General features: G+C 35.5%; 2 protein-coding genes across 4 annotated transcripts in view; one reads left to right on the top strand and one right to left on the bottom strand.

The window, feature by feature from the left end:
• Positions 1–1898, bottom strand: part of smim29 (small integral membrane protein 29) — a 5492-nt gene extending 3594 nt beyond the window's left edge. The window contains exons 1-2 of one of the 3 annotated variants that reach the window (XM_016533042.1): positions 1749–1898; positions 530–786 (exon numbers count right to left, since the gene is read on the bottom strand). In XM_016533042.1, coding sequence (XP_016388528.1) covers positions 530–637 — 108 coding nt within the window. In that variant the 5' untranslated portion in view covers positions 638–786; positions 1749–1898. Of the gene's footprint in view, positions 1–529; positions 798–1748 lie in introns of those variants that run through there. The other 2 variants (XM_016533045.1, XM_016533043.1) reach the window with 2 other exon arrangements.
• A 2614-nt stretch (positions 1899–4512) lies between these two features.
• Positions 4513–11442, top strand: LOC107724214 (diphosphoinositol polyphosphate phosphohydrolase 1-like). The gene is made up of 5 exons (XM_016533055.1): positions 4513–4787; positions 8477–8587; positions 10094–10138; positions 10653–10737; positions 11069–11442. Exons 1-5 carry the CDS (start codon positions 4689–4691, stop codon positions 11239–11241), a joined length of 513 nt encoding a protein of 170 aa, XP_016388541.1. The 5' UTR covers positions 4513–4688; the 3' UTR covers positions 11242–11442.
• Positions 11443–11718: the final 276 nt, after the last annotated feature.

Here is an 11718-nt window from a genome sequence, read left to right as displayed (position 1 = left end):
TATTAAACACTGCTGATGCATGCTACGTATTAAACACTGCTGATGAATGCTACGTAGTAAACACTGCTGATGCATGCTACCTATTAAACACTGCTGATGCGTGCTACCTAGTAAACACTGTTGATGCATGCTACCTAGTAAACACTGCTGATGCATGCTACGTAGTAAACACTGCTGATGCATGCTACCTAGTCAACACTCCTGATGCATTCTACGTAGTAAACACTGCTGATGCATGCTACCTAGTCAGCACTCCTGATGCATGCTACGTATTAAACACTGCTGATGCATGCTACGTATTAAACACTGCTGATGCATGCTACGTATTAAACACTGCTGATGCATGCTACGTATTAAACACTGCTGATGCATGCTACCTATTAAACACTGCTGATGCATGCTACCTAGTAAACACTGCTGATGCATGCTACCTAGTAAACACTGCTGATGCATGCTACCTAGTAAACACTACTGATGCATGCTACCTAGTAAACACTGCTGCTTTGCTGTTATATATGCCAGCACCTACCACTGCTGCAACGATCCCGAGGGCAGTGATGAGGAAGAAGGGGACCAGCACGTAGCTGACGGCTGCGTCTCCGCTGATGGTGTGAGGGGGGTTAGTGGTGCTGTTCATGGTGTAACACACTCAGACCGGGGCTGTGCTCCTGGCATCTGTTTACTGCTCATCTTCTGCACGCATGTGACTCCCACATGGTCTCTCTGCCTTCACTGTCAGATCCAACAGAATACACTTATTTATGGAATAGGACGCAGACAGGAATGCTGGAAAACAGCTAGAAAGTGTTAATCATTTTATTTCAGAGTTGTGTGCACTTTATCTATTAGATCTCTCATATTTACTCTTTTTTGATAGATTATTTACTTGGGCGTATACTTTCTCTTTTACAACACCTTTTAACTGCGCTGGGTGAATCTCACAAAACAGGTTCAGGTCACAGTTCACTTCGAAATGAAAAGATTTTTTTTTTTTTTTTAATTGTGCCAATTTGTTTACAATAATTCCCCTCTTTAATCTTTATTACCATAATGTTTGGATTTTTATTTTTTTTAATTACTTATTTGTAATTTCGTTTACTCTCATTACTGTAATGCAGCAATGTTGTAAAACGTACACATATTTATTATTATTATTATTATTTAAATCTGCATTTAAATCAAAGCAGTACAAATAAAATACCATAATATAGTTTTGCAATTTTAAGTAATATATTATTGCAATAATAAAAGTTTTTAGCATTTAATGAGAATTGTGTAGGCCTATTATGGTTATACTGTGTTTGAGCATATAATGCGGTATTGTTTAACGTACCATGTAAATACCACGGTTTAGAAATATTATATTCATAATCATATTGTGCCGTCGTACATCAAAGCAGCATGTTTTCTAAAGCAGTTGACACAACAGGACTATCATCAGTCATTTAATATACAAACTTATATTTATATTAAGGAAAGATAACATTTTGATTTAATACGTCCAGCCAAGGGCTAATAAAACGAGAAAGCGTCTATGTTGCACATGCATATGCGGGGAAAAACCGCATTCAGTGACATTATCTGCTACCATTTGTCTACGTTAGTTGCATTACTATGGTGAGCAGTAATGATAGACTCAATGTCATCATGATAATTAAGAGCGCTAATAGCACTGCTGCGTCTGCTGACTCACGTGAAAGCATCATGACCAGTCAAACTTCACCATCGAGCTGTTAAAGCAAACCCACCTGATCCAGTCAGAAGAGCCGGAGGAGTGTCACTTCACTATAAGCAGACTCCAAATGCAGTTATTATAACACAAGTCCCGAGTTTTGTCTGACATTAAAGCTCCACTGTCAGTGTTTACGGAAAGCAAGTCCTGCAGTGAAAACGAAACGACGATGGTGGAGCTGGAGGAGGAGCTAAACTGTTCCCAATGAACGCTACGAACAGCAGATGTCGCCACTGCATTATCATATCATATATCATATCATAATATATCATATCACAATATATCACATCATATCATAATATATCATATCTATCATAATATATCATATCTTATCTTATCATAGTATATCATATCATATCAATCATATAATATCATATAAATCATATCATAATATATATCACATCATATCATAATATATCACAATATATCATATCACAATATATATCATATTCATAATATATCATATCACATCATATCATAATATATCATATCACAATATATCATATCAATCATAATATATCATATCATAATATATATCAATCATATTACAATATATCATATCAATCATATCATCATATAATATATCATATCACAATATATCATCATAATATATCATATCAATCATAATATATCATATCACAATATATCACATCATATCATAATATATCATATCAATCATAATATATCATATCTTATCTTATCATAGTATATCATATCATATCAATCATATAATATCATATAAATCATATCATAATATATATCACATCATATCATAATATATCATATCAATCATAATATATCATATAATAATATATCATATCAAATCTTATCATAATATATCATATCACAATATATCACATCATATCATAATATATCATATCACAATATATCACTTCATATAATATATCATAATATATCATATCACAATATATCATATCATAATATATATTAATCATATCATATCTTATAATATATCATATCACAATATATCATATAAATCATATCATAATATATCATATCACAATATATCACATCAATCATAATATATCATATCATAATATATCATATCTTATCAATCATATAATATCATATCAATCATATCATAATATATCATATCAATCATATCATAATATATCATATCATAATATATCATATCATATCAATCAATCATAATATATCATATCATATCAATCATAATATATCATATCACAATATATCATATCATATCAATCATATAATATAATATCATAATATATCATATCAATCATATCATATTATATAAATCATATCACTATACCATATCATATCAATCATATCATATAATAATACCATATCATAATATATCATATCATATCATATCATAATATATCATATCATATCATATTTTATCATACAATAATATATCATATCATATCAAATCACATAATAATATATAATATCATAATATATCATAACATATTATATCATATCATAATATATCATATCATATCATATCATAATATATATCATATCATACAATAATATATCATATCATAATATATCATACCATATCATATATCATAATATATCATAATATATTATATCATATTATAATATATCATACAATAATATATCATATCATATCATATCATAATATATCATATATCATATCATAATATATCATATCATATTATATCGTATCATACAATAATATACCATATCATAATATATCATATCATATCATATCATATCATAATATATCATATCATATTATATCATATCATACAATAATATATCATATCATAATATATCATATCATATCATAATATATCATATCATATTATATCATATCATACAATAATATATCATATCATAATATATCATATCATATCATAATATATCATATCATATCATATCATATCATATCCAGTGTTTGGGAAAGTTACTCAGAAAGAGTAACTTAGATAGTTTCTTGTAAATTAAAAAGTAATGCGTTACTGTACTAGTTACTTAAAAAAGTAATCTGATTACGTAACTCGCGTTACTTGTAATGCATTACCCCCAACACTGATCATATCATAATATATCATATCATATATCACATCATATTAAATATCATATCATATTAAAAAAAACACTTGACACTCTAACACTAGCTTTCTGTATTTTTTCTATCCATCCATCCATCTATCTATCTATCTATCTGTCTATCTATCATACTTTTAAACCTCTGAGTACTCCTTTAAAAATAGTTTAAAAACCACGCCTTCTAAAAGGCATGGCAGCCAATCCTATATCCATAATTCCAGAGCTGTAGAGAGAGAGAGTTGTGACAACTCCGTTCACTCCAATGGATCAGTTTTTTTACAGCAATGGCGGATCGTGGAGCCGCTCAATAGTGTCTTATGCTATGCTCTGTTTGTTATTTGTTCTATTTTCATTAATTAAAAAAAAAAATAATAATAATAATAATTCCAAGCGTCCAAAGTGATTGACAGGCAGAGTGCGTTCTCTGATTGGCTAAAAAGCGCGGGCCGCCCCCTGACTCTTTGTTTGTAGTATGGTGGTGTCTGTGACATCTGTCAAGTTATAAAGACGTATAATCATGCCACAATGACGGTTGCTTTTACAAACGATAATAATATTTTTTTCAATAATCTTAATAATAATTTTTACTGCAAGTGAGTGAATTCATCAATATGTAAACGTTGTTGCGCGTTGAACCGGTTCCACCTCTGCTGCGCAGCGTCATATTCACGAAAGCAAACGCGCCTCGGGGCTGTCCATAATGCAACGCAGTTTGCGCAGAGCTCAGCGTAATGGCGTCTGTGCGAGATAAGCTCACGAGACTCACAAAATGAAGCGACGGAGGGAATATTGCTGTTAGCGGAGGGCCTTTCGAAGGGTTTGCGGGCGCGGGATCGCAGCGAGAGGCGCAGACTTGGCAGCAGTTGAGGACTTTGATCGGTTGAGCGCGATGATAAAGCTGAAGTCCAGCCAGACGCGCACTTACGACAGAGACGGCTACAAGCAGCGCGCGGCCTGCCTGTGCTTCCGCAGCGAGCGCGAGGAGGAGGTGACTGCTGCTTTATTCACTTCAAACTAACAGACATATCGCCAAATACATGCACTCAGTAATGTGTGCAGGGACAGGGACAGTTGTGTGAGGGGTATGAGTAAACGATCTCTGCTCACATCTGTTTGTTTGTCTTCGACAGAGTATGTCACCTATTTAGTAAAACTTAGCCACTGTGGTAATTTACGCCAGTAACGTTACGACTCTGTCTCGACGCTTTTCTCAATTAAACAAATAACTAAAGACTTAATAACTCCCAATGCTGACACATAACGATGAATATTTTCAATAAAATTACTTTAAAATGCCAAAATATCACTTACCTGAAGCAATTGTGTGACGGAAAATCCGTGAAGGAAGAAGATTGCCGCCTTTCGGTCAAATAGGCGCGGTAGTCGTAGCAACGAGGTGTGGCCTGCCGGACATCTGCCAAACTTGATGCGTTTTCCAAGTGTAATCCAAATGTTAGCCAGAAGTCGATGTTTACCAATGTCAGCCATAGCTAAACCTTACTTGGTTCTTATGTGTTTTTTGTTATCTGGACCATATACCTCAAAAGGAGCTGTGAACCAAGCAAACATTTCCCGCAAATTCTAAACATATGGCAAAACATATATGGTAACAATCTGGCCCATATCTGTTCAGCCATGCCATATCTAAGCCATATATGCCAGCTATCGGCCACATTTGGCCCAAAGGTTCTTGCTATCTGGGTATTGCCACTACTTTAAAAACAAAGCGAATTTGTGATCTCATTCAAATGTTTACCAACTCATGAAGTGGTCTTAACTTTAATTTGTTGGACATTTTACGTGTAAATGCCATGTTTTAATCTTGCAGTATAATTGCAGTATAATCATGTAAATATCAAATGCATGATAATTGGCTATCATCATCAGTAACGTTACAGTGGTATTGCATTTATTATCTGAATCTGCTCCCCTCACTGTATCATGATATTGACATTTTTTAAAAACCGTGCTGGCTGATATCATGCTACAGTAACAACCATTAAAGTAGTTACAGTGTTGTCATTTAGTATAAGCGGATCATTTATTTTCGTGTTGCAATGTTAAGGATGTTACAGAATTCAGGCACACTGTTTGTTTCACTCTATTTAACTCTATTTAATTCATTTATATTTCTGGTGCCTTTAATCATGATTCTCACTCATTATAAGGGTTTGTTACTCATTCTGTCATATTCGACAGCTGCTTTACTAATAAACTGAAATGGAAATTGAATTAAGTCAGAAAGTGATGATTAGTTTCTCAGACCATGTGGGCCGGTTCTGACCTGTGTATATCCACAGAATAAAGGTTATTACTAACAGTAGCACAGTTATTTAAAATCATTTTTAATCTTGTTTTTTTTTTTCATGCCATTTATGTAGCATTTACAAATAATCCTTATCCATCATTTTGACTGAATGGGCTGTAAATTTCCATTCATTTTCTATTTTCAGAAGTAGGGCTGGGCGATATGGGCAAAAATTCATATCTCGGTGTTTTTTAGCCGATTTGCGATGCACGGTATATATCTCGGTATTTTTATATTTGGATTAAATTATTTTTTCTTTAATATATATTTATTTCAATTACCGCCCAATGTCCAACAAAACAATACATATTAAAGGCTAAAGTGAATGTAACCATGTAAGCCTTTATATTATGTGCAAAAATAGGTTAAAATCACATTTCATTGTAGCATTGCAATCCAAAAATAAAAATAAGGCTTTCAAAGCGGAAGTTAAATTCACTAAATTAAGAATGAAAATAAATGAGAACAAAAGCACAGAGTTGTGTTAGGCTATTTTGATTAGCCCATTACAGTCACTTTACAGTTAGTGCTATCATAAAAATAGACTTACTTGTAGGTTTAAAATTCTAGGTTACATGTCACATTTATTGTCCAACTACAAATATTTCAGCGAAATGTATATTTAGTCAGAATTATTGCGCTCCTATTTAATTGAGTTCTGTCTATTTGGCGCGAATGGCGCTCGTTCACTGAAGTTTGTGACCCAGTGCACTTCGGACAGAATAATGGAAATATGTCCATGGCTTTCTAACATTTACAGATGGAGAATATACCTGTGAAATATAAGTTATGCATTCAGGAAGACAGCACATCTCAAACACATTAAACAGCGCGAGTAGCCTAGCGTCTCTGTCATCTTTCTATCAGAGCAGACGGGCTGAGCCGCTTAAACTAATATGCGAAACGAAACTATAAACTATGTCTTACCAGTTTTTAAAGGCCTTAATATGAAGCTTGTCACATGTTTAGAAAAAACTGGATAATGCACTTTCTCCGCAGCAGCTCAGTCTGTGTCCTCCGCTATATTTTCAGATGTTGCTCGTATCAAACTAACTTACTGTATATCGATATAAACGGTATTGCCTCATATCGAATCGCTTATAAAGAAAATATCGATATATCGTACACACTCGATATACCGCCCAGCCCTTTTCAGAAGTCAGGAGAATAACGTTACGTGTTTATTAATGTGACGTGATGCAACAACGATATCTATAGAATAGCTCTTTTCAGCCCGCTGCGTTATTTTCCTCCTGATTATTTTCATGTTTCCTTTGTTTTTCGCTGTAAGCAGATGAAAAAAGACAACATTTAGGCTACTGTGCATTTGTGGTCTGCTCTCCCGGTTTAATTTACGATATAAACCGTGAATAATTCCCTGGAATGCACTAAGGATCTTTCATTTTTCTCGGCAAATGTCTCTTTCCAGGTTTGTTTTCACACGGATGCTGCATAATCCAATTGTTGCGAAATATAGACATATTACTATAATGATATTTAAAGGTCCCATGGCATGAAAATTTCACTTTATGAGGTTTTTTAACATTAATATGAGTTCCCCTAGCCTGCCTATGGTCCCCCAGTGGCTAGAAATGGCGATAGGTGTAAACCGAGCCCTGGGTATCCTGCTTTGCCTTTGAGAAAATGAAAGCTCAGATGGCCCAATCTGGAATCTTCCCTTTATGTCGTCATACGGGGAAAGGTTACCTCCCCTTTCTCTGCTTTGCCCGCCCAGAGAATTTGGCCCGCCCATGAGAAAATTAGCTACTACCGTGCGAGGCGAGCGCAATATTTTTTTTTCCTCGAGAGACATCATGGCTTGCAAACGAGCGAAGCATGGCAGTTGCCCCGCCTCTCTCCTCCTCATTAGCATTTAAAGCTACAGACACAGAAATGGCACGTCCTAAGGAAAGCTCATTGTGGGACTGGCTCGTAGTGGCTGAAATTCTGCACCAAGGCTGAATTTCGGGAAAGAGACTTCAGATACAGTACTAGGGACCACTTAGGCCTATATAAAAGCATCCAAAAAGCAGCATGTCATGGGACCTTTAACATATCCATAATATTGCTGCGGATAGAAGGAGGATCTTTAGGAGTTATTCATGGTATGCTGAAAGTAATTTGTTAATGCTTTTACACTTTTTAAATTTTCCTTTAATGTGCGATGGTTGAAGTGTGCGTGAAATAATGTCACCTCATTGTACCCAGTTTTTGAAAATGCATATTATTGCATTCATAGAGTGAACCTTTTGCTGATTGTTTACAGCGTAGGCGGAAGTTACTCCAGTAATGTGTGCACCGTGTGACGAGGCGTAGGAGAGAGGTGTGTAGAGGTTGCCCTGATGCCCAGTGTGTGGTGTCTGTGTCAGGTGCTGCTGGTGAGCAGCAGAAGTCATCCGGACAGATGGATCGTTCCTGGAGGAGGGATGGAGCCCGAGGAGGAGCCCAGTGCTGCTGCTGTCAGGGAGGTGTGCGAGGAGGTGCGCGTTCCTCACAAACTCTCGTTATGTGTTGGGTCGGCACATTTTATCTCCACAAATTACATTCCTCAGAGAGCGTCCAGTGGAGGACTCCTGGTTTGCAATCTGGAGAATTCAGAATTGTGTAGAATTTCAACAAAGCGAGGTCTATTGAAATTCTACACAATTCTGAATTCTCGAGCATTGCAGTAAGGTTTAATTCATTAACATTAATTCCATTAACTAGTAATGACCAACAGTTTTACAGCATTTATGTTTTCTGTAATTAGTATTATTAGTAATATACTATCGTATTAATATACTATATATACTATATACTTTGTATACTAATATACTGTAATTATACTATAATTAATTAGTAATATACTATCGTTCACTGTTAATGGACCCTTTTCACAAGAGTGTGAGGACTCGTTTAACGGTCATCAGCATCGTAAATCCTCGAAGTTTTTTATATTTAGATTTTTTTTTAAATGTATTTACATTTATAACACTATACTTTGTATTATACCACCTTTGCATCAACTTACAAAAAAACTAGTTAACGCTAATAGTGCTGCACGATTAATCGAATGTGATTATCATGCGCATCTCGTCAGTAAAGCCGGTTCTGTGACTAGTAGTAAATCTCCAGCACGTGCGTTCAGATGGAGCAGCATTTACTACACAGAGCCGTAGTTCACTGACAAGCTACGCAAAAAAATTGCGGACAATGTAATCGTACGATTATGAAATCGTTCTGCCATTATGAAAGCTGTTTGCGTAGCTTCTCAGTGAACTACGGCTCTGTGTAGTAAATGCTGCTCCATCTGAAAGCATTTGAAAATACCACATTTAATAACATGTTTTTACTCCAAACTCACTTCATAACGTCAGCCGAGTGTTTGAAGTCAATCCTTCTGTAAGGCACGCAACATATTTCATAGTATTCTAAGCAGTGATAAAGGCTATGTCGATTAGCATTGCATTATTATATACTTTATTATAATAAAAATTATAATAAGACGAACTCGGATAAACCATATATTGTCGTAGTCGTGTGTTTATTTGTCACGTTGAATCAATGAAAGCAGTTGAATCTTCTGTTTATTCAGCAACTGCTATAGGGATTTCCTGGGTTTCTTCTGCTAGGCGTATTTGGAGTTTCCTCGCGAGAGCACCCTCTGGCCTTTGGGTGGAGATTTACTGCTGATCACAGAACCGTGCTTCACTGAAAGATATGCATGACAATCGCAGCTTCTGCCTAATCGCGATTACGATTTAATTTTGATTTATCGTGCAGCCCTAAACGCTAATGCGAGGGTGTTTCTAATGCAGCGTCTATGGGAGGGACGGAATATTCTCTCCCCATCCTCCACTCCACTGATTTCTGTGCCAACTTATTTCATATTTATCTGCAGAGAACTGATTATGCTGAAATAAGAGGTTTCAAGATGCTGTAAAATGCTACAGGATGTTATAAATGTCCTGAATTCAGTGTTTCACACTTTGGTTTTATTCCCGCAGGCAGGAGTCAAAGGTACATTAGGACGATTGGTAGGCGTTTTTGAGGTGAGTGTTTTCTGATGATATAATCAACAGTCAAAAAGAAATTGACTCCACAACAATGGTATTAGTGGTGCAGTGGCACTTCAAACAAATGCATGTAAGCATATAAGTCTGCAGTTTAATGCATTTGAGGCTTTTTTTATTTGGTTATTTTAAAATGGTAAGCGATCAGCAATTGATGTTTACAATTGTTTAGAATGTAATGTTTACATTATGTATCACATAGCTTACATGTATACAAGCATTACGTTTATTTGTCATTGCCTTTAAATTGCACATTGTTTGGGAAACAACATTGGGCAGAATGTGAAATAACATTCTTCTTTTAATTGCAATTATTAATTTGTAATAATTTGATTGCATACAATTATTCAAAGAAATAATAGATTGATTTATTCTCAAAATAATCATTAGTTGCAGCCATATTTTTAAGGTGTCACTAAAACAGTAGCAATTATTGCTTGTGATTTAGTATTTCCCATGAGGCTGCCGAAATAAACGTTGTTGTTCTTTACAGAACAGAGACAGGAAGCATAGAACGTATGTCTATGTTCTCATCGTCACTGAAGTTCTGGAGGACTGGGAGGATTCAGTAAATATTGGTAAGAAAAAATACTGTTTTGCTGCCTTTACTTCGTCAAACCCATAATTACGTAATTTATTTAGAAAGTGGCAGTAACTGCATCAGTTGAATTTCGATATGCATGTTTTTGCAATTTTGTTTTGTCCAATTATACTTGCTTGAGTTTTTTTTGTTTGCTCCAATCAACGCCAAAGATGCACATGGATCCATTTTTGCAGTTACAAGCATTGCCATAGAAACAAATAAGAGCAGCTCAGAACGCAGTCTCAAAATCCGCTGCTGATCACCGTAATTCTGCGCGGTCGTGCCATTATGTTGACTGGTTTTCTGGTGCCTCTCGTTGTTCTCAGGGAGGAAGAGGGAGTGGTTTAAGACAGAAGATGCCCGGCGTGTGCTGCAGTGTCACAAACCTGTGCAAGCATCTTACTTCGAAGCCCTTCAGCAGGACTGTATGACCAGCAACGGCACGCCTCTGGTGGCTACTTACAACATTAATCAAAACTCTCTCTCCAGCATCAGATAACCACCACAACAAGCACAGAAGCCTCTGCGAAATTCTCCAGCCTTTTCCACCTTTTCCTGCCCGACTGAACTCCTACTGCAAACTACTATCACGTCTTTTTTATTTCAGCGCGCTAATGGCTGCATCACATGAAAGCTGATTGCCTTACCAGTAGGGCTGCACAATTAATCGAATTTCTAATCGCGATTACAATTATGGATGCCACAATTACGTAATCGTTCAAAGTGGCAATTAATCAGTGTTTTCAGCTTGCTTATTTTCATATAAAAATACGGCATGCAGTTGCATCAAACAATGGTATAAACATCATTCAATGTAAATTGTGATAATCGTAATTAATAATCGCAATTACAATTTCAAGGGAATAATTGACAATTATGATATTTGTCATAATCGTGCAGCCCTACACCAGCCTTTTTTAGTGTTCAGATGAAGATCACGGTCTGGGGACATGTGAGTCTTTGCAAATGACAGCTT

This window comes from Sinocyclocheilus rhinocerous, unplaced genomic scaffold, assembly GCF_001515625.1.
Source record: "Sinocyclocheilus rhinocerous isolate Xijiao unplaced genomic scaffold, SAMN03320098_v1.1 scaffold815, whole genome shotgun sequence".
In the NCBI taxonomy this organism is placed as follows: Eukaryota; Metazoa; Chordata; class Actinopteri; order Cypriniformes; family Cyprinidae; genus Sinocyclocheilus; species Sinocyclocheilus rhinocerous.
Note: the sequence above shows the minus strand (reverse complement) of the source record. Positions and strands in the feature narration are given on the sequence as shown.

Excerpts from the sequence above, each read along its gene's own strand:
- LOC107724214 (XM_016533055.1), top strand. The coding sequence starts at position 4,689 with ATGATAAAGCTGAAGTCCAGCCAGACGCGCACTTACGACAGAGACGGC. Across the intron at positions 10,139-10,652 it reads GATTGGTAGGCGTTTTTGAG|AACAGAGACAGGAAGCATAG; the intron begins GTGAGTGTTTTC and ends TGTTCTTTACAG. Across the intron at positions 10,738-11,068 it reads GGAGGATTCAGTAAATATTG|GGAGGAAGAGGGAGTGGTTT; the intron begins GTAAGAAAAAAT and ends CGTTGTTCTCAG.